We start from the raw sequence: 19860 nt of genomic DNA, 5'->3' as shown, positions 1-19860 counted from the left end.
TCCGTGAGCCTAGACCGCATCGTAAAGACAGGCGTATCAAGGTGAAGAACTTTTATCATGAAGGGCCATTAACCTGACTGTGACGTGAGGAAAGAATCGCGGCACCCAACTATCTAATGTCCGTCTCGCGGCCGGGTTTACATGATCGATCGCTTTACACGCGCTCTCGACTCCTTACATACATTTAGACTCAAGTAGCCCCTCACATGAGGGTCGACAAGGGCGACAAGATGACATGTTCTGAGCTATCTTCTCCTATGGTATATACAAGTCCCCGACAGAATACACGTGTGTACACTCCAATTCTGGTCTCTGTACTATGCAATGCTAAAATTATTGCAAGAGTCTGTAAGTAATGCAATTTGTCCTGCATAAACGGATCAAGAACGTCCAAAGAACCCAAGGGATAGCTTCCCTTCCATCGCGCCCTCGTCACATGTCATGTTCCTGCGAGGAACCTTGCGAACTCGCTCCTTCATCCCAACACCAGCTTCTTCGAGCCGGCCGAGAACCGCGCTCCATACGCCTTGCACCTCCGTTGGACCTCTGACACCTGATCCAAGTCCAAGCCCGAGGCCCGTTGCTGTGCTTCTTCCATCCAGGACGGTAAGCGTCGCGAACGCGACTGGAAGTCCAACACACGTTGCCATCGCGGAGGCTTTCGGCGTGCCGTAGGTGATCAACGTCGACGTATGTACCTCGGCCGACTCCTCCACGGCCTTGTCGAGTCCACCGTCCAACGCGTGCTCAGGGGCAACGACAATTTCGTGTGTGAGAACGACCATATCCCGTTCGCCGGGGAGGTAACGTAACTTGTGAGCGAGCACCCGGGTGAAAAGGTCGATTGGGGCAGTAGCTGGTGATAGTAATGGTGACACGGGGAGAGGGGCGACGTTCACGCGAGGTAAGTGGGTCGGGCGAGGCGGCATGATGCCCAACCACATTAGCGAGTCGATCACCTTCTCAATGTTCTCCTTCCCACGCCTTCCTTGCAAGAGATCGAATAGGGCGGCCTGGATGGAGTCGTAGTCCCCAGGAACGTTTGTTCCTAGCTTGTGTTGGAGCGCGAAGCGGGTGAGATCGGTCCATCCGGTGAGAGGTATTTGTGAGGAAGGAGAAGGCGAGAGAAGACCGATCGTCTTGAATGCGTCCATAAGGTCCGAGAACCCGGGATATCTGCGAAAAGTGCAAACGCGTGGACGAAACGTCGTCAGCACCGGTACATTGTGAGGAAAGCAGCCCTACACCAAGATCGTTAGGAGCTGACGCACATACCTCAGTGTTCCCCTCAGCACAGTCCTCAATTTACTCAGATCGCCAAGACTATATGTCTCCACATAGGGCAAACTATCTCTGTTTGCAATCCCTTCGAACCTGAGAGCTGCGCCTTCTGGGACAGACACATCGGGAAAATATCTGCGCAGGATATCCTCAGAGGAGATCTCGACCACCTACCAGTGGGAATGAAAATGAAAATAAACACGTTAGTGCGGTCATCGACAAGAATACAAACCAGAAAAAATGAGCGAAGAACGAGGATTGACGACGGTTGCAACTTACCTCTCCACCTAGCTTGAACCGCGCCCCGTTTAATGCAGCGCTCAGCACGCCTCTAGGACTCCAACTAAACTTATAGCCTAACGAAGTATCACCAACTCCTTGCGTCGACGCCACGACGTCCGGGGCTGGTAGACCACCACAGAAGCTCGTGAAAGACAGCACACGCTTGCGCTCGCTGCGAAGGCGGGAGAGAAGAGAGTGCGCGGAGCAGTGGTCGACGCCTGGATCGAGCCCTATCTCGTTTAGGAGGAGCACGCCGGATGCTTCAGCTCTGGGAGATGGGAGTCAGTATCCCACTTATCGGAGATAAGGAGGCTAGGGCATACCGTTCATGTAGAGCACGCATAGCAGGGGATATGTACGACGCCGTTACCATATCCTTTCCATGTCGAATACACAACTCCGCAACGGAGGGGTGGAATGGAACCGGAAGTAAGCTGAAGAAGACGTTTCATTCGGAATCAGCTATCCTCGTATGCATGTACACACGCCGCTGTCTGCTACAGATCAAACTAGGTGGGAGACAACGCACCTTATAACAATGTCAGCTTTTTCAATGAGCCGTGCCATTGCTTCGCCGTCATTTACGTCTAGAAAACGTGCACGAGCATTAGAGAGGTGGTGGGTAAGGCTTTTGGCTTCGTCGATCGAGTTACTCGCTGCAAAGATAAGAATTCGAGAGTAAATTGATCGAGATCGGTATATGGGATATAGGGTACATATATCATACATGTGCATGCAAATGTCAAGATGGATGAGAAAAACAAGTCCATGTGGAGTATAACAGGACGGGCCTACTGACCAACAATCAACTCAACGTCGCTTCGCTTACAGATCTCGTCGACAGCAGGCCCAGCTACCATCCCGCTCCCGAGCATTAACACATTCTTCTTCTTGTGCACCGTGTCCTCAGCAGGTGCCGGCCTTGTCGATGAGGCCGTAGCATGAGCTGTGGGCGACATAGAGGCTGAACGCCACTTCTCCACCGGTTCCCTCAACCACTTGTGCTTCCCCACTAGTTGGCCCTCTCTTGCCACAGTAGCACGCTCCAGTGCCTCATCGTACTGGCATTGTTTCTCTGCGCCCGCACGAGTCCCCCGATACCCACGGACAAGCGCCCTCAGATACGGCATCAGTACGCCACTAAAGTGGTTTGACGCGTCAAGAGGTAAACTGGATGGGAGAATGTCGACCGACATGATATGCACAGCTGGCAGATGGGGCGGCAGGAAGGCTGGGCGGTGCTTAAACACTGGTTCGGAGAGGGTTGACGCTCGGGGCATGAACTCGAGGCCACCCTGGGGAAAATACAAGCAGTATTCAGTACACACCGCAGATGCTCAGCGTAGAATGGAAAACGGAAATGCTCACTTCAATATCACAGCTAATATCTCCAATCGTTCCAAACCGCCCAGGGCCAACTTCGGCTGCACGATTCAGTGCGACTGCGAGGTGCTCGTTCGTCATCAGACGGGGGAAGCCCGGAAGCCAACCAACTCCATTTAAGAAAAGGGTGAGGTACGGAGCAACCTTGGTGGCGAAGTCGGATCTGTAAAGGGACGGATTTTCGTAGTAATGAGATCGACTGTATTGACCTCCGTCCATACGAGAGAGGTAGTCCTCAGGTGACGCATGCACCAAGTACACCTGTAAGACATTAATTCGATTTTCCCCAAGGGCAATGGCAGTCATGGTACCTTGCGCAAATCCGTCTCTGCCAAGGTCAGTTAGTTGTTGACGTGGCTTGTTGAATACCATGAACATACCAGGGTTACTAACAAGCGAGGGCATATCCCTCACGCTGACTTTGACGATAGGAAGTTCCTCGAGAATCGATAAGACGCCTTGCGAAACCTGACCATTTCTGTCACAACTCATTAACCTATCAATGGCGGCGTTGGATGTTATGACAATTTACCCGGTAAGTCCTATAACAAACGCTCCCAATGGCTTCGGCGTTCCATCCTCAGCGATCCGTTGTCCAATGGTACGCAACGTCGCACGAAGTGACGGGATCGAGGGATGACTATGTGGTCGCGGTGTGTGCTAGAGTTAAGATGTTTATGAATCGGGTCAGGAGCATGGCTGCATACAACCTACCAGGAAGGGCGAGGCTACACCAATTTCAAGGTGTGCATGAGCAAGTGCAGAAAGTGACTCTAACGCGCCGGCGACTGGGGGTTCAGGGTATGATAAGGGCGAATACGATGGATAGGAGAAGATCATTCTTACCACCAGCAAACCATCCGAAGCCGACGGTTCTTTTGCCGTCAGAACCCGTGAGAAGCTCGTAGTCTATCAATCTCGGAAGTGTGGGGAACTGTGAGTCATTTTCGCTAAGGAAGCGCGACAATAAAGGCATGTTGTACGGTTGGCCTTTCGTTGTATGGGAGAACATAAGGTGGGTACGGTGGGTGAGCATCCCCGACAGTTGGGGTGCCGACACCGGTGATGTGATGAGCTCATTCAAGGGGGTTTCCTTGATGCCGACGATGATATGCGCTGGTTCGAGGGTGGAGTGTACCTTGGCGCCGGCCTGTCAACAAAAGAAGTGGCTTCGTCAGTTGAACCTTGCCAACATCAACGGATCAAGATGGAAGGTGTAGCAGAGGGGGTGCCGACCTTAAGGAAGTTGTCAGCGGGGAAGATTCTCCTGTCACAAGGTTGCACGATGACGTCGATGCCGTCTTGCTGAACGAGCTCTTGGACAGCGTTGGGTGTCAGAGGGCATCTGCGCTCCCAGATTCTGGCGGAATCTTCTTGTCGAATGCCAATGGTGAGTTTGGGAGGAGCGACCGTTGCAAGGGACCGATGTGGGGCGTGCTGCTTGAGCAGCCTGCGACCGGACAGGGTCCTTGGAGAACGACGTAGGCCGACGGTAGACATGACCGACAGGAAAGAGAGTGAAGCAGTGGCCAAGTAATGACGCTAGTGGTCTCCCCGCCAAGATGTGATTAAATACTGGGGTGCCCAGGTGATGATCCGCCCGGGAGTAGGGTCCTCTCACCAGGTGCCGGGACCATCGTGTGGACTTGGGCTAGGGGTCTGATCAGATGATGCCACAGCATGGCCAACCGGGCGTCTAACCAATTCCGCGCGGCGGATTACCCAAACCACCGCTGGACTGTGACCATGACGCCCATGACCAACGGCAACGTCTGGTAGCGATGGAAGATACGCTATTAACGGTAGATACTTGGGATAGGTACTACAGGGACCAGGGGTGGGTGATCTCGATGGTTAAACGACTAAGGAGTACAAGCATCGGATATGGTGTAACGGCTAACATGGCTGTCTTTCAACCGCTACAGCGGGTTGATCACAGCAGCCCCGGGTTCGACTCCCGGTATCCGAACATTTTTGGTTTCTTTTTCGCATTTTCATTTTCATCCCTGACGCTGACATAATGGTCATATGCAACTGGAGAGCTCACCGCTGCCATCGTCGAGTCGGACATGGCACGCCTCAAATCAGAAAAGGGCCAGAAACAAAAACAAAAGGCTTCCCAGGAAAGTCAGGAAAAGGTTGCATCAAAGTCGAAGAAACCGCAAGCAAAAAAAGATGTGTCCGAATCATCCAAGTCAAAAGCTGACTCTCTTCAGTTCGATGCATCACCGCGCTGGTACGACAACGTATCCCCACTGCAGCCCACGACTTCAAATGCTGCTACTCTGACACCCGAAAAACTCTCGTCCCTCCTGGATCGCGCAACGTCGTCACATACCAATGTGGTCAACGCGTTTCAGTCGACCTCAACTGTCACCTCGTCCAGTTCCGACTACAGTTTCCTCCAGAATATATTGCAGACCGGAACACTGTCAGATCGCCTAAGTGCACTCACTCTACTCGTGCAGAGCAGTCCCTTGCACAATACAAAGGCACTCGAAGCCCTAAAAAACCTGGCGGAACGGGGTAAGGGCAAAGGCGGAAGAGGTGAGAGTCTCAAGGCTTTGCGTTGCGTGGTGGATTGGTGGGTTGGCAGCGGCGCACCCGATCGCAAGTTAAAGTAGGTCCCTGTTATCTGCTTCATTGCGGGAAGTTATATCACTCAACCGCAGGTACTTTCGGGACCAGCCTTTGGCTCATCCCGATGTCAACGACCGGCATCTTGTGATATGGTATTTCGAGGATTGGCTGAAGAAATATTTCTTCTCCGTTCTACAAATCCTCGAGGTCCGTGTCCAACGCACCCTGGAGTGATAGTGATTCCAATTTGCCTCTAGATGCTCTCTGCGGATCCTCTTTCATACGTCCGAATGCAGGCCCTCTCCTTGATCTTCACTTTACTGAAGGAAAAACCTGAGCAGGAGCAAAACTTGCTCCGACTGCTCGTCAATAAGCTTGTACGTTCCACATGCCATCGTTGTCATACTCCTTACACCAATCCACTCCTTTCACGTTTCAGGGTGACTCCGATAAAACGATATGCTCCCGCTCGTCGTATTACATCCTTCAACTCCTCCAAGTACACCCTTCGATGAAAACAGTGGTTATCCGTGAAATGACGTCACTCGTCCTCCGACCGGGTACATCGACAGCCGCAACAGCTCCCCCTCCAACACAAAATACGTATATACGATTCAACAAGGATGGATCGGACCCTAAGTCAAAGCCACAACCAAAATCAAAATCAAAAGTAGACCCTGCCGCTAAACATCCGGTCAATGAACACGTGCGCTACTACGCTAGCATTACCCTCAACCAGATCATATTCCGCCAGAATGAAAAGGACGTGGCAATGCAGGTCATTGACGTGTATTTCCGACTGTTCGAAGATATTCTTGGCGAGGGCAGGTCAGCAGAAGAAGAGGATGACGACGCACGCTCGGAGGCGTCCCAGCCTCACAACAAATCAAAGCAGAAGCGGAAAGGTAAAGAGGTTGTGGGTGAAGGTGGATTTACCGAAGTGGAAGATTCCCGCTCCAAGTTACTTTCAGCTATCCTCACAGGAGTGAACCGTGCTCTTCCTTTTGCCAAGCTTGGTGCTACGGATTCAAGGTACTCTTTCAACGTCCCTGTTTGGAATGAGGTATTCACTCATGAGAGAAACGAAAAGCTTGGGAAAGCATATCGATACCTTGTTCCTCATCACACACAGGTCCACGTTCAACATCTCCGTTCAAGCTCTCGTTCTTATCCAACAAATATCCTCGACCCTCGTCAATCAATCCAAAGCGTCTCCATCGAATTCTGAGTCGAAGAGCATAGCAGACCGGTATTACCGCACTCTATACGCTTCCTTGTATGATGGACGGCTCGCAACATCGTCGAAACAAACAATGTATCTCAATCTACTGTTCAAATCGCTGAAGGCGGATGGCAACGTGGAGCGCATCAAGAGTTTTGTGCGCAGATTTGTTCAGGTGCTGGTTAGTGGGGGTGTTGGTGGTAACGAATTTATCGTTGGCGGGTTATACCTCCTTGGAGAGGTGCGTACCATTAAAGGCTGTACCGTGGATCACAGAGTGATATGGAACCTTCTTTGGCAAGATCTTTAGCACACTCCCCGGTCTTAGGAACCTGTTGTACGGCACGCAGAACACGCACGAAGGCGACAACTATGATCCTCGAAAACGCGACCCACAATACGCCCATCCGTCTGCTTCTCCGCTTTTTGAACTGGTAAGTTCCCGATTCGATGTTCGACTACGACCATAGGGCTTATGTGCCATACAATACAGCTACCCCTTACACACCACTACCACCCCACGATCTCCCTGCATGCCCGCCAACTTCTCGCATCTCAGCCGATCACGTCCACCGCAGATCTCAATCTCAACACGCTCTCCCATTTCCTTGATCGATTCGTGTACAAGAATCCGAAGAAGCCTAGACCTAAAGGCGCGAGTGCCATGCAACCCGGTGCGAGCGCTGCTGACGGCGTGGGTGTCAAGAAGACGAAAGGGGAAGTGGTGGGAGACGACGTCTTGCCGAACGAGGAGAAATTTTGGAAGAAGAGGGAGGAGGATGTGAGGGTTGATGAAGTGTTCTTCCATCGGTTTTTCTCTCAGAAACACAGGGAGAGTAATGTTAACGAAAAGAAAGGAGAGGAAGAAGGTGATGAGAGTGACGAGAGCGAAGCAGAGTCTGATGAGGAGCTTTCTCAGGGAGGATCTGTGCCTGGTGGCAATTCTGATGCGGAGGAAGAGGGAGAGGAAAGTGAGCTTGACGAGAAAGCTGTATGGAAGGTAAGCAAAGCTTTTTTGTTAATTACCTCGTGCGCTTCATGGAAGCTGGATTTTCACATTACTTCCAGGCAATGAAGGCGACTATGCCAGCAATGGATGGCGACGACGAATTACCTTCTGAGCTTGATGACGACGACGACGACGATCTCCAGTCCGAGCAGGACGATGAAGAGGGCGAAGATTACGCATCTGAGGAGGACAATGAAGAAGGCGAAGATAGCTCATCCGAGGAGGACGAAGAAGAGGACGAAGATCACGTGTCCGAGGAGGACGATGAAGAAGACGAAGAAGTCCCACTCGAGCCGGATAATGAAGAGAATGAAGTATCTGACACGGCTGATGCTGACTTGCCCGACGATGCGTTTTCTCTTGCCGAGGCCTCGGATGACGACGACCTTCTGGCCATTAATGATATCCCTGGGTTGATCGAATACGATGGGCCAGACGCGCCTGAAGAAGACCTTGAAAGAGATGGTGACGAGCGGGCCGGATTTGGAGGAGGTAGAGATAAGCGAAAGCGAAAAGGGAAGGGCGAGGATAAGGAGAGGAGGCGGAAGAAGCGGAAGACCTTGCCTACGTTTGCAAGTTATGAAGATTATGCGAAGATGATTGAGGATGGGCCGGAGGACAATATATAATCGTTATTGCAGATGCTAGATTCCTCTGTGCAGACCTTACTCGTAGTAGAGCAAAGTCGATTTCGACTTGAAGCCCACTACATACTAGCAACGCTGTCGGAGTGCTCAGTGGTCGGGGGCACGGAAGCTTTTGACGGTTTCGGCTTTACCACCCTCTCTTCGTCCGTCTCGAACGCTGACCACGTTCCCTCGAACACACGCGAAGAAGCAAGTCTGCATTCCTCGAGATAACTGTCTTCAGTGCGGTTTCTTGCGCGTGCCAACAATCTACACGACGCAAACTCGTGTACGTCCTTCGCACAAGATGGTTGCTTGTCTGCCTCGTGGGTGGGTTCCGGTCTTTGGCATCGTCGTTCACTCGCGGATTTTCCGCCTGAAACAAGAGCCACGGTCAAGGTAGCCATCATAAATCTTGGAGCTTGAAGTCACAAGTTAGCTCGTGCACGGTGAACTTGGGGAATGACCGAATTCCGTTTCAATTGACACGCATTACGCTGCTCGCGGTAATACTGTTGCATCTGGCTACAATTCGCAAAATTCACTCAATGTCCGCCTTCGTTCGATCCTTCGATACGGGTAGGTACCCTTATCATGGGTAGCCTATCAGATTGGGTGCCAGTGTGATTTGCTGCGCGGGTACATACTAACATTTCTGTAAGTCACTTGCCTCGTGCTCTGGACACAAGGCATCAGGTAACCACAGTGGTCACTTGACACTTCGTATCAAGGCGCAAGGGCACGTACATTCGTGCTCTGGTCGAAGGATCCCGTGATGCGCCACGTTGCCGAAAAGGCGGTACGGGTTTTTACCCCATATTCCTGGGATGGTGCGGAAATGAGAACCAACAGGTCTTAAAATATCACTATTGCAGTCACCCTATCAAGGTCGCCATCATCCATGCGTTAGATATGTTTGCAAGTCCTGATGGCTGATATAATCGGAAATGATCGTTCTCCACAGCACGCCAACATCGTGTTTGGCGCGCATCATGTACTCTTGAAATTCGAATTCCTCTACCCTCACTTCCGTCCAACCATCATCCTCTCGGAAGTGATGGGTGACTTTATGCAGTGGAACTATGATCAAGCCCAGGTTTTCGATCCATGGGCGTCACTGTACAGCTATCCTCCGGATTCGCATGCTGTACACGAGCTCAGCAGTGACGCAGAAGCACGCCTTAAGCGTTCGCCGGTAGCGGACACGGGAGTCGTCGAGACATGCTCATATAGTCGTGGCCCAGGTGGTCACCCCAATCGGACTACTGACATACAGGCAGACAAAGAGAACATTGTTCCGCGATTTCGTGACACTTCAACTGTGAGTTTCCCCTCAGGATCGCACCGGAAGTGACCTACGTTTCCGAACAGGACCCTTCATCGAATATCGAGTCTGATTTTGTTTCGTCTCTTTCTGGTTCACCCAAGATATCTTCACACAGTCACAATTACTGTGTAGAACTTCAACAACAGAACACGGAGCTGAAGGGGGCATTGTGTAGTCAACGCCAACAAATCAGCGAGCTTCGTCTTCAAGTGTCTTCCCTTCAAAGGGAAGTAGCAACTACAAGGTAAATACTCATGTCGTGTAGGTCAAGGTATTTCTGACTATCTCCGCGGCAGTGCTTCATATGAACGGCTAGTTTCGAGAGTCATACCATCTCACAACAGTCTAACTCGACCACTTTCCTTTCAACCCTTCTTCCGCATCTTAAAGTTTGCGCGCGCAGCAAACTCTCATCTTCCAACTTACCGGCGGGAGCATTACATTGGTCAGTTCTATTGGACCGAAGAGAGTTTCGAGAAGGAACGTCAAGGGTTTTCGAATTTGACTGTGCTTAGGGACGAATACTCGGGTCCTTTGTCATTCCTCGTAGGAGAAGATGGTGTCGTGGTATCTACCAGGCGTCAGCAGCAATTCTTCCGTTTCGGACGCTTACTCTACAACACTCTGCTAAGGTACGAGATGGCTCCAGGGGATTGGCATGATATCGATGTCTACGCACTCGAGTGGTTCTGTCTGGCTATTCATGTCAAATACGCAGAATTTCGTTTGTGCGAAGACCACTGGAAAGCTGAGGCTTTTGGTGCCGTACACTATGCCAAGTGGTGTCAACCCTCCAGAGCGGCTTTGCGAAGTTCATTCTCGGAGTCGGAAACTGTTCGAGCTCAAGAAGCCCAGGAAACCGAGATAAGTGCTCCGTTCCGAGCGGAAGAAACTCAGCTTTCGCAGTGTATTTTGGACAGTAATATCGAGGTACGGGAGCGCAAGGATGTTGCTGTCCAAGTTACGCGGTCATCGGGCTTTGCCACTGCGGGGATAGTCAGAGACACTCCCGTAGGTGCTGTTTCTGGTGAGGCTTGGGCAGGAAACACGGGCCTGGTTAGCGATTTTTCTCCAGGTAACTCTTTAAGCAGCACACTGGGAATATATCGATGTCTGACTCACACAGTGCTCGAAGAGAAAGAAGATCTAGATGATTTCGTGGGACTTGCAACACCTTCCCCGTCGGCAAATGGCTGGTTTGCGTTCACAGTGTCTAACGCGAATCAGCCTCATGTCCACGGGGAAGATCCGCCAAGTAAGAATACTCGTACCTGCAGTTGCAGCATATGTTGACTTATCACCTTTCATTGGCTTCGAAGATTTCTTTGAATTGAAAGCGGAGGAGCAATCGCGGGTTGCAGCAACTTCAAAGCTGGTCAAGGAGAAACGCCAACAGGTAAGTTCGCTTCATGGCCTTTCTCCCTCTTATTTGTGAACGCGCCATTCTAGCTCGTTGTTCTCAAGAAGGGCACTGCGTATAAGGCCAAGCCTCGTGGAAAAGAGAAGAAGCAGTGGCATGTCCAGACCAGGCGGGATCTTGACGACATTATTTCTTCGTGCCTGGACGACTTTGAGAGAGATAAGGCTAGACAGAACAACGGTACAGTTGTTATTTATTCTCTTCTGCCTGTACTTCCTGTTGAGCGAGGACGCTGGATAGCCAAGCGGAGAGCGACGGCGAAACGCCGCCAGGCGAAGAAGCTACAGCAAGCTGCGTCCAGTCTCGAGATGAATGAACAAGGCGAGCGAGAAGTATGGGAACAGAGATCAGACATACGACAGCGCCTTGATAGCTTGGTCAAGTACGCTGACCACGTCGAACGAGCTCATCGCAAGGAGGAGCGCGTTCTTCTTGTTCGTCAGTTTTCCGAAGAGTCAAGTGCCAGCCGAGCCGAATCCTCGACGAAATCCGACCCGCACGCGGAGCCTGTGGAAGGACCTCACGCGAGGAAGCTACGGCTGTCACGCATGCTGCCAGACTTTGACTCGTACCACGCCTTGGTGATGGGCCAAAGACTAAAGGAGTTCCGGAAGAAGAAAGCAGAAGCGGCGCAAGAGATCAAAGAAGAGAAAGAGGCTAGGGTGCGAGAGAAGCGCGAACGTGAAGCTCGGGAGAGACTGGCACACATGGAAGCGGTAATACGCCAAAGGCGGGCAGCCAGTGAGTTGGTTAGTGTGATGTTCTTGAAGCGTCTGACGTTCCCTCGCAGAATCATGGGACGCACAGGAGCAACCATCTGCGAAACAACAGCGTGAAGCGGAAAGGAAACTTGAACGCGAGTCTGGCACTGTACCCAGCAAAGCAGTGGGAGTGTTGCCTGGAGCACAAAGTATGGCCCCGAAATCCCGACCCGGCGCGTCTGCAAAGCTGCGCACGCAACAGAAGTGGGAGAGAACATCTGTCGTTGATCTCCAACCGACATCAACGGACGAACGGTATGAAGCTGGTGGTGCGAGCCACAAGCCCTCTCAGGGGGCAATAGAGACAACGACAAAATATCGACCAAGCACGTTCGCCGGGCGGCCGAAACCGACAGTGCCAACCCAGTCCGTTGAGCAAACTGATACTCAGGCTGAACCACGGACAACGCCGAAATACCGACCAGGCATGTTTGGACCGCGGTCGACGCCGACGGTGCCAGCTCAGTCCATCGAGCAAACTGACACGCAGGCTGAAGCACGGACAAAGGCTCAAATAGAGTTCCAAGCACGCATGAAGGCTCGGCTGGAGGCCCAGGCTATTGCAGCAGCCAAAAGACGGCGAGAGCTGGAACACACAACTGCATATGAAGACACGCGAAAGCAAGGGCTTCGAATGGAAGCTGGGCAAAGCGCCCCTCCATCAGTTTTGACCGGAAAGAATGAGGAGATACCTCGGCGCACGGATGCAATTCCAACTGTTCCTGGCACCACTGCTCCTCTCCGCACCCCCGGCGCCTACACTCAATCAACGCCTCTGCCAACACCCGATCCTGCTATTCATAAACATGTCAGCGGATGGCGGCCTCGGTCCACTGCTATGCCGCGAGGAGAGGATCCTGCACCACGCTCGGGTACACAAGACCCAATGAGAGACTCTAGTGCAGCGTTCACGCACTTAGAAAAGTCACCGCGAACTTCACTGCCTAATGCATCACCCCGTGTTGGAATGCAAACGCCTAAATCGGTCGGAAACACTGCAAACTCCGCCCGGCAACCTGGGGCTGACGATCCTCGGAGCAACCGCTTCCCACCGGCAACTAGGGCCCGGGAACACGGACTTGCGGTCAATTCCCCTCTGCCAAAGCCCACAGTGGTCAAGGATACTGTAGAGGCAGCTCTCAGACAGTCGGAATCTCGCTTCGTCTCCTCCAACCGCTTGACGCCATCGCACGACGTCTGGAGGCCGAGGAAAGCAGCAATGAAGGACTAGGTGAATTACAGATTTCCTGTACCGTTAATTTCCACGTGTGTTGTGTTACGATCTGTGATCACTTCCCAATTATCCGATGCCAAAGCAGCCATAGCTCCCGGGACAGCATCACAGGCAGGTTGATCCACTCATTTTATCTCAGGTAACGTGTACAATTTCTCCCCATCGAGGGGGGCTACAATACATGGGTATGATACGAAATATAGTGGTAAAAATTAGGTAGCTCTCTTCCTCAACAGGATTGTGGTGGTAGGATCTGGAGCAATGAAGATCCCAAACTCGACGGCCCTGCAGGATGCCGGGGCGTCGTCGTCAAGCTTCAGGTCGTACGACGATATGATATGAGCCAGTATCGTCTTCTGAATCATGGCAGCAGCAAACCTGCCCGGGCTGCGCAACATTTAGCGAGTAAAGGGTAAACGACAAATGAGAGGTCATGACGACATGAACTTACCACGCATGCTTCCCGTGCCCAAATGCCAAGTAATCTGGGGCAAGAGAGATCATCCCCTGCTTCATATCTTTTCCATTACTACGGGGTCGAACAAAACGGAACGGGTCAAAAGCATTGGGTTTGTCGTAGAATTCTTCATCGTGGTGAATAGCACATGATGGGGCAGAGATGTAACATCCTCTTGGGACGACTCTGCCATCCGAGAAAGTGAAATCTCTTAACACCTTTCTCAGCATGATCACTAGGTGCAAATCAGTCAAGTTGAATCTTCGGAAATTGAATATATAACCCACAGCTGCTCGCACCACCAAGGCGGAGACTCTCTTTCAAGAAGCTATCGATTTTGTACATCTTGTCTGTCGCAGCTTTCGTCCAGCCATGTTGACGTACTACTGTGTCCACCTCTTCGCGGAGAGGCTCTAGATATTCAGGATGTGCCGCAAGATTGTATACCGCACGCATAAGAGACTGAAGGGTGTCATATTGCGATCAGGAGAAAAGTAGTGTCAACTCCTTACGCTTGCAGTTACCTAAGAACCAGAGTCAAGACCAGAACTTTTGCGGGCGAGACAAAGCAGAAGATGCCCACATGAACCGAAGCAAAAACCATGACCAACATACGTTGCGTGATCTCCCTTTCAGTGGTTTCGATACCAGTGTCTATCAGCCATTGAAGGAAATCGTCCTATTGAAATACATGAGGTACTGGTAGTTCAAAAGCGTCTGGACTGACCGGCATGTTAACCGCTTCTCCGCTACGAGCATGGTCCGCTATTTTCTGGCGCTCCCTGATGATGGGGCCTAGAAATTCTACTGCCCGCCCAACTTGACTTTCCGTAGACGTAACAAAGCCCGCAATGATCCTAGAGATGATGTCATCGAAAATGAAAGCGCGTCTAGCAGCAGACTCACGGCCACATGAAACTTGGAAAAAGGTCCATTTTCGCTGCTGATCCCAAGGAATCAACAGCGAATTGAAGGCCAAACTCCAACCAGTCGGGGCTACGACCTACATAGACATCAGAGGTGACCCCTTCTCCCGATCCCGTAAACTGAGACCGAACGAACAGAGGGGAAGTCCAACAAAAATCCGGTTGCTTGCCCTAGAAACCACTTTTTGGATGGCCTCCAATGCCACTATGGGCTTCCATTCTATAGAACGATGATCACTCGCGGAAAGTGGGGGACGAAGTCACTCCCCTACCATTATCTTGCGAAGAAAACATTTCACTCAGGGTGACCGATATCTCGTCTTCAACGACTGGATATAAAGTGCTAAGCTTGCGATTGAGCTGTGTCTTAATGACCACGAAATGATACGGCTCGTTCGCAACCCGATGTCCCATTATAAATGCAATTTTGAGGAACTGTGACCATGATATCATAAGACGCAGGGGATGACCGGTTTCGCAAAAGCTCTCACGTCGTTTGTACCCTCGGCTGCAGATAACTGGTCATCTGGGGCTGCCTTAACTTCTTCGAGCAGCTTGGCCCCGCTGACGACCACCATCCAATTATAAAGCAATGGAATCTTGAATGGCACATTTTTATACTGTTTACTGGAGTTAACAGGGCTATGAACTTGAAGACCTCCAGAAAATTGCGTACTCTGTTGTAACCTTCTTGAACGACGCCAGACGTGCCACTTATATTTTTTATAGCCGACCGCCAGGAGCCGCCCCAGTTAGTCGACCCAACCGTGGGGATTGCATTGAGCTTGGCAATGACATCATGATGACGAGCAGACCGTCGAGAAGATGAACTCACTCTCTGAGATTGCAAGAACAGTTGGACTGTGATTCCAACCAAACCTGCACTGACAAGATAGACCTCCGGGGATGAACTAGAAAACATGACGGCCAATCGACGACGAACCTACACGGCGACCTAGAGGGGCTATATACGGTCTTATGACCTGCCAGCAGCGGTGTTTTGGTTCCGAAAGAATGCACATATTCCCCCGATGGGTCGCACTCTTCTATGATCACCCCGGCAACTACTGTCACTCACCACCAATCATATGCAGTGATATATGTGGTTTGTTTAGGAATGGAACCGCTAGTTGATGGAAGGAAAAGGGCGCGACGTGGTCATTTTGTGACTAACGTAGTCAGCTGAGGCAATGTACCAGACGATAGTCGTCCAAAGGGACTCTGTTGAAAAACGCCATTTTCATTTTCGGGTTATCGTCGATCCAATAGTCCCAGGTACCTGTACCTTGGCAGCCGCACGCATGTGAAGTGCCCGAGACTCGGCATTAATTATTTCAACATGACGTGAGAATCTAGCTCTGAGCGACAAACAAAAAAGATACGCCGAAGGGGAGTCGAACCCCTGCCGCTTGCTTGGAAGGCAAGCATGATAACCGCTTCACCATCGGCGTAGCATGACTAGACAACCGTCTTTACTTCTGTTATCTGGTTAAGTCGATGTTCGTAAGATGCGATCAAAGATACGATGGTCGGGTCTTGGCCAGGGTCGCAAGCGCATCTTAGTAGCAGGCGATTCGCGATGGCGACCACTCCACTCACCGCCAAGTACCCAGGTTATTCTTTGCCTTCTGTCAGCGCAACTTCCCGCCTAACATATTGTTCCAGCGAAAGATCATGTCGTGAGGACATTCAAAACATTGACTTACTCCCTACATCCCAGCCAACGCGATAAGGTCAGTTTACTACCCAGCATACCTCCGTCGGTGGAATCTTACCAGTGAGTAGCCTCAAGTTATCGTACTCGCTGGTTCCGAAACTCCTTGTCGTAATGATACGGATCGGGAGCTTCCCTTTCGTCAAGAGTCCAACTTCTTCTACCTGTCAGGTTGTGCCGTTCCTGGAACATCTTTCCTCGCAACATACCACCCGGACAGTGCTACAGTAAGCACGAAGTTGTATGTACCAAAAGCAACGCTCGAGGACCTCATGTGGTCTCCCGCATCACCAAGTCCTTCGGAGGCCCGTGCAGCCTACGAGGTCGATGACGTTTTCTACAAAGTCGAGTTTGTCGATCATTTGAAGTCTCTTCCTGCCGATGCTCTAGTTCACGTACTTCCACGCACGGGAGAATTCCCGGACGTGCGTAGTTATGTAGACAAATCATCACCGGGTCACCCACTGGGCAACAGCGGGAGTGCTGTCACGGAAGAGCATCTCCTCCCAGCTCTGCACCAGACAAGGCTGATCAAGGACGCCTTTGAGATTGCTCTGATCCGAAAAGCCAATGAGATTAGCTCTCGGGCGCATGAGGTAGTAATGCGAGTACTAGGACTGGCAGTCCAAGGAAAGATTAAACAAGATAACGGTCATGGGAACAAACGTCCGCTATTACCGGCTGAGTGGCTGATCGAGACGGAAGCAGAGGCAGAAGCGGTTTTCGTGGCCTCGTGCAGGAGGGAGGGGTAAGGGTCCTAGTATATCGGCTTGTCAGATCTCATATTTTTGAAATGTTTTAGAGCATTTCATCAAGCATACTTGCCAATCGTTGCTGCTAACGACCGCGCTGCGACGCTTCACTACTGTTGCAATGACAAAGCTTTTGCTTGGGGACCCGTTACGAACAGGCACGCCAACAACGGCGGACACCTTACCTCCATGGTATCTCAGCGGGAATGTGGAAGTGTATTGGCGCCCCAGGTCCTACTGATCGACGCAGGGTGTGAATGGGAGTGTTATAGTTCCGACAGTAAGTTCAGACGATCTCGTGCGGAAGAGATACGAACCGTCGAAATCGTTAATACTTGGCGTTGGCTTGGTGGATCTTGGCTGACCGCCCTTTATGTCATGAACAGTCACGCGCACGATGCCAGTTGGTAATGGAGGAAAGTTCACCACTGAGGCAAGAGCTATTTATGACCTTGTATTGCAGATGCAACAGGTCCTTCTATCCCTCTCGACCTTTCGTCTTCGAGTTGGAATGCTTAACTCTTTTCCAGGAGTCTCTCACCATGCTTCGTCCCAGTGTGCATTGGGACGATGTTCAATTGCGGTGCCATGAAGTCCTAGTAGACGGTTTCCTCCGCCTGGGAATCTTTCGCAATGCTGAGACCTCGCATGGTATGTTTCCCGGAAGGGTCACATTCAATCTTCTTATCACCCAACTTACGAAATTTACGGCAGCGAACATGAAGAGTCACGGTGATCTCCGACACGATATCCTTACTTCTGGTCTTAGCGCAGCGTTCTTCCCACATGGCGTCGGACACTCACTTGGGCTGGACGTACACGACGTGCCAAGTGCAAGCAAGCCCCAAAAGGCGGGAAAATACTTTGTTCCAGGCTCAATCGCGTCTGGCAGTTCTGGTGCTGGGGGACACGAGAGCTTCTACAAGTTCCTACGTTTACGCCTTCCGTTGTTGGCTGGCATGGTCGTTGTAAGTCTTTTCACCTGCCACGTGGTATCCGCATTTGCGTGCCAGAAATCTGACCAATACATAGACTGTTGAGCCGGGTATTTACTTTTCTCCCCATCTGCTCGGCCCTCATATGGATTCTTGCTTCCTCGACAAAACCGTACTTGCACGGTACGAAAGTGTGGGCGGCATCCGCATTGAAGATGATGTACTCATCACTGAAAATGGGTCTGAGAATCTCACGATGGTCGGAAGCGAGACAGCGTGGATCGAAGAGGTGTGCGCAGGAGAAGTGTGACAGCCTCAATTTACCTTGATATGGGTAGGAACAATCCCAGAAGCTAGTTTGTTTGTACGATCAAGATCTTGTAAGCTACCTTGGGATGGGCACGCACCGAATTTTGTGATGTACTGCTGTTACGGAGATGAAATAATTTTTTGGCCGCGCAAGGGGGCAGACTCCCAAAGGTGATAGCCCCATGAGTTCGGAGTTGGTTCGGAGAGATAGGTATACATGTGCACCACACACAACACCTGCGCAACGAACAGCACGCGAAGATATGCATCTGTCTCGCCTATTATGAATCGATATGCATGGAACCCAACCTGCTCGAATCATTAGTGGTACAGAGGTAATCGCCCAAGCCAAAGGGCATTGATGTTTAGGGAATGTGAGATGAGTATGTGCAAGGTTCCGTAATGAAACATGATTGCAGGACAAAGAACAAAACAGGGAAGCCCTTCCGAGACAAAGAGTTCTAATAGGACGTGTCACACCAATGCATAACAATCCATGCATAGGGTTCCGTCACTTGAATGAATCGTCAATGGCCACACGATCGCAACACACCAAGCAACAAGAGAGAGCCACATACTTTGCCACGCTCTCGACACAGCATGTTCGACATATAGAGCGTCCACATCCTGGAACCACTACTGATACAGTGCTGTCATCGATGACCTCACATAGAGGATTATCGGATTGCTGATCGCAAAACGTGATACCGATATCACCGTGGTCTGGGTCACTAGGTGCCTTCTTGCGCTTGACTGAAGGGATGGTAGTAGCTGTGTTTTCGCAGTTCACGGCAGACCAGCCTGGTGTTAATGCTACTCGTCTGGGCGAAGCAAAGCAAGAATTGGACGGACTGATCCCATGGCTCGTAGATGGTGTCGGCGATCGCGTTAATGCTGGAGTTGGCGGGAACGAAGAAGGTCGTGTATAGGACGTGCATGTTCGTGAGCAAATGTTACAGGTCGGCTCCAAACATCTGTCAAGGGACATAAGTCAGGACCGATTGTATACTAGCCAGCCGAAAAAGAAACGCAAAGACCCCCATAACCACCCTCAAACAACTCAACAATTAGAAGAGGAATAAGCAATAAAACCGAAGCGCCATAACGCATAATACCCAGATCCCACAAGAGCGTAATAAGGCATGACAAACGCAGGCAGCCAAAGGACAACCCGAGAATGAATGGCTCACCTTGAGCATACCATGGCAGACCCGTCAGGACGCACAGTCGGCAATGCTCTATGGCATGTCGAACAAGAAAGTTTAGATGAGCGAGAGAAAGGTGGGTTGCCTCCACAAGTGAGAATGGTCATGTGAGAAGAGCACCCTAACCCAGTAGGGCTCTTCTTTGTAGCGGTGTCGGGTTCCACATGAGGCACGGAACTCGTGGTGTTAAGCTTTCGTCGTTTGGCAGCAGGTTTCCTCGTAGACGTTGGAGATACCGGGTAGAATGAACCAGCAGTGAGCATCTTGGGAGCAGGAGATGGGCGACTATTAAGTATTAAGTAGAAGTGTGATGAGAAAGGTGCAGTAACCTCTTCCCACCGCAGACGCAATGCAGGACGTATGTACGATGATCCACCTTGTTCGTAACAAACGTGGACAGAATGAGATGTCTGTGAGTAGTTTTGAACTGGTTTGCA

The 19860-nt window shown here is 51.1% G+C and overlaps 7 protein-coding genes and 2 non-coding genes across 9 annotated transcripts; 5 read left to right on the top strand and 4 right to left on the bottom strand.

Annotated features, from left to right (window-relative positions):
- Nucleotides 1-212: 212 nt before the first annotated feature.
- F5J12DRAFT_525998 (Saccharopine dehydrogenase-domain-containing protein) lies at nt 213-4783 on the bottom strand. The gene is made up of 13 exons (XM_051739878.1): nt 4183-4783; nt 3793-4096; nt 3661-3734; nt 3479-3606; nt 3327-3424; nt 3258-3274; nt 2932-3207; nt 2363-2858; nt 2093-2219; nt 1887-1997; nt 1561-1831; nt 1276-1451; nt 213-1176 (listed from the first exon to the last, which is right to left on the bottom strand). The coding sequence occupies exons 1-13, from the start codon at nt 4444-4446 to the stop codon at nt 381-383; spliced, it is 3138 nt and encodes a 1045-aa protein (XP_051602355.1). The 5' UTR covers nt 4447-4783; the 3' UTR covers nt 213-380.
- A 41-nt stretch (nt 4784-4824) lies between these two features.
- Nucleotides 4825-4915, top strand: F5J12DRAFT_t82. Its single transcript has one exon. It is a non-coding gene; the product is annotated as a tRNA-Glu (tRNA).
- F5J12DRAFT_525807 (ribosome biogenesis protein) lies at nt 4896-8518 on the top strand. Its single transcript, XM_051739874.1, has 8 exons — nt 4896-5566; nt 5619-5733; nt 5784-5903; nt 5966-6558; nt 6617-6989; nt 7051-7182; nt 7242-7748; nt 7817-8518. The coding sequence occupies exons 1-8, from the start codon at nt 5016-5018 to the stop codon at nt 8384-8386; spliced, it is 2961 nt and encodes a 986-aa protein (XP_051602354.1). The 5' UTR covers nt 4896-5015; the 3' UTR covers nt 8387-8518.
- Nucleotides 8519-9681: 1163 nt separating this feature from the next.
- Nucleotides 9682-10902, top strand: F5J12DRAFT_525880 (uncharacterized protein). Its single transcript, XM_051739876.1, has 4 exons — nt 9682-9704; nt 9755-9971; nt 10027-10785; nt 10848-10902. The coding sequence occupies exons 2-4, from the start codon at nt 9965-9967 to the stop codon at nt 10862-10864; spliced, it is 783 nt and encodes a 260-aa protein (XP_051602353.1). The 5' UTR covers nt 9682-9704; nt 9755-9964; the 3' UTR covers nt 10865-10902.
- A 336-nt stretch (nt 10903-11238) lies between these two features.
- F5J12DRAFT_525867 (uncharacterized protein) lies at nt 11239-13347 on the top strand. Its single transcript, XM_051739875.1, has 3 exons — nt 11239-11310; nt 11371-11871; nt 11921-13347. Exons 2-3 carry the CDS (start codon nt 11439-11441, stop codon nt 13120-13122), a joined length of 1635 nt encoding a protein of 544 aa, XP_051602352.1. The 5' UTR covers nt 11239-11310; nt 11371-11438; the 3' UTR covers nt 13123-13347.
- Nucleotides 13230-15775, bottom strand: F5J12DRAFT_525890 (cytochrome P450). The gene is made up of 13 exons (XM_051739877.1): nt 15705-15775; nt 15344-15634; nt 15185-15292; nt 15000-15128; nt 14781-14943; nt 14645-14728; nt 14489-14585; nt 14310-14439; nt 14166-14261; nt 14095-14106; nt 13870-14044; nt 13577-13817; nt 13230-13512 (listed from the first exon to the last, which is right to left on the bottom strand). Exons 2-13 carry the CDS (start codon nt 15428-15430, stop codon nt 13338-13340), a joined length of 1497 nt encoding a protein of 498 aa, XP_051602351.1. The 5' UTR covers nt 15431-15634; nt 15705-15775; the 3' UTR covers nt 13230-13337.
- A 112-nt stretch (nt 15776-15887) lies between these two features.
- F5J12DRAFT_t79 lies at nt 15888-15959 on the bottom strand. Its single transcript has one exon. It is a non-coding gene; the product is annotated as a tRNA-Gly (tRNA).
- A 74-nt stretch (nt 15960-16033) lies between these two features.
- Nucleotides 16034-18219, top strand: F5J12DRAFT_904560 (Creatinase/aminopeptidase; the record flags this gene model as incomplete). Its single annotated transcript, XM_051748542.1, has 8 exons — nt 16034-16121; nt 16174-16241; nt 16294-16970; nt 17025-17254; nt 17361-17446; nt 17505-17625; nt 17689-17942; nt 18007-18219. 8 exons carry the CDS (start codon nt 16034-16036, stop codon nt 18217-18219), a joined length of 1737 nt encoding a protein of 578 aa, XP_051602350.1.
- A 370-nt stretch (nt 18220-18589) lies between these two features.
- Nucleotides 18590-19859, bottom strand: F5J12DRAFT_525773 (uncharacterized protein). Its single transcript, XM_051739873.1, has 4 exons — nt 19763-19859; nt 19409-19708; nt 18797-19192; nt 18590-18732 (listed from the first exon to the last, which is right to left on the bottom strand). Exons 2-4 carry the CDS (start codon nt 19684-19686, stop codon nt 18693-18695), a joined length of 714 nt encoding a protein of 237 aa, XP_051602349.1. The 5' UTR covers nt 19687-19708; nt 19763-19859; the 3' UTR covers nt 18590-18692.
- Between the last annotated feature and the right edge of the window lies 1 nt (nt 19860).

Source organism: Pisolithus orientalis (genome assembly GCF_024613125.1).
Source record: "Pisolithus orientalis strain OTSU chromosome Unknown F5J12scaffold_7, whole genome shotgun sequence".
Taxonomy (NCBI): Eukaryota; Fungi; Basidiomycota; class Agaricomycetes; order Boletales; family Pisolithaceae; genus Pisolithus; species Pisolithus orientalis.
Note: the sequence above shows the minus strand (reverse complement) of the source record. Positions and strands in the feature narration are given on the sequence as shown.

Bases quoted from the DNA above. Each gene is read 5' to 3' on its own strand.
- F5J12DRAFT_525998 (XM_051739878.1), bottom strand. From the start codon at position 4,446: ATGTCTACCGTCGGCCTACGTCGTTCTCCAAGGACCCTGTCCGGTCGC. The intron at 2,220-2,362 runs GTCAGTAGGCCC...TTATCTTTGCAG, and splicing joins CGACGTTGAGTTGATTGTTG to CGAGTAACTCGATCGACGAA. The intron at 1,998-2,092 runs GTGCGTTGTCTC...CGTCTTCTTCAG, and splicing joins AAAGCTGACATTGTTATAAG to CTTACTTCCGGTTCCATTCC.
- F5J12DRAFT_525890 (XM_051739877.1), bottom strand. From the start codon at position 15,430: ATGTTTTCTAGTTCATCCCCGGAGGTCTATCTTGTCAGTGCAGGTTTG. The intron at 15,293-15,343 runs GTGAGTTCATCT...GTCATTGCCAAG, and splicing joins TGTTCTTGCAATCTCAGAGA to CTCAATGCAATCCCCACGGT. The intron at 14,262-14,309 runs GTCAGTCCAGAC...GTATTTCAATAG, and splicing joins GAGAAGCGGTTAACATGCCG to GACGATTTCCTTCAATGGCT.
- F5J12DRAFT_525867 (XM_051739875.1), top strand. From the start codon at position 11,439: ATGAATGAACAAGGCGAGCGAGAAGTATGGGAACAGAGATCAGACATA. The intron at 11,872-11,920 runs GTGAGTTGGTTA...GTTCCCTCGCAG, and splicing joins ACGCCAAAGGCGGGCAGCCA to AATCATGGGACGCACAGGAG.
- F5J12DRAFT_525807 (XM_051739874.1), top strand. From the start codon at position 5,016: ATGGCACGCCTCAAATCAGAAAAGGGCCAGAAACAAAAACAAAAGGCT. The intron at 5,734-5,783 runs GTCCGTGTCCAA...ATTTGCCTCTAG, and splicing joins CCGTTCTACAAATCCTCGAG to ATGCTCTCTGCGGATCCTCT. The intron at 7,749-7,816 runs GTAAGCAAAGCT...CATTACTTCCAG, and splicing joins ACGAGAAAGCTGTATGGAAG to GCAATGAAGGCGACTATGCC.
- F5J12DRAFT_525773 (XM_051739873.1), bottom strand. From the start codon at position 19,686: ATGCTCACTGCTGGTTCATTCTACCCGGTATCTCCAACGTCTACGAGG. The intron at 19,193-19,408 runs GTGAGCCATTCA...GTCCCTTGACAG, and splicing joins TCTGCCATGGTATGCTCAAG to ATGTTTGGAGCCGACCTGTA. The intron at 18,733-18,796 runs GTATGTGGCTCT...GATTCATTCAAG, and splicing joins TGTGTCGAGAGCGTGGCAAA to TGACGGAACCCTATGCATGG.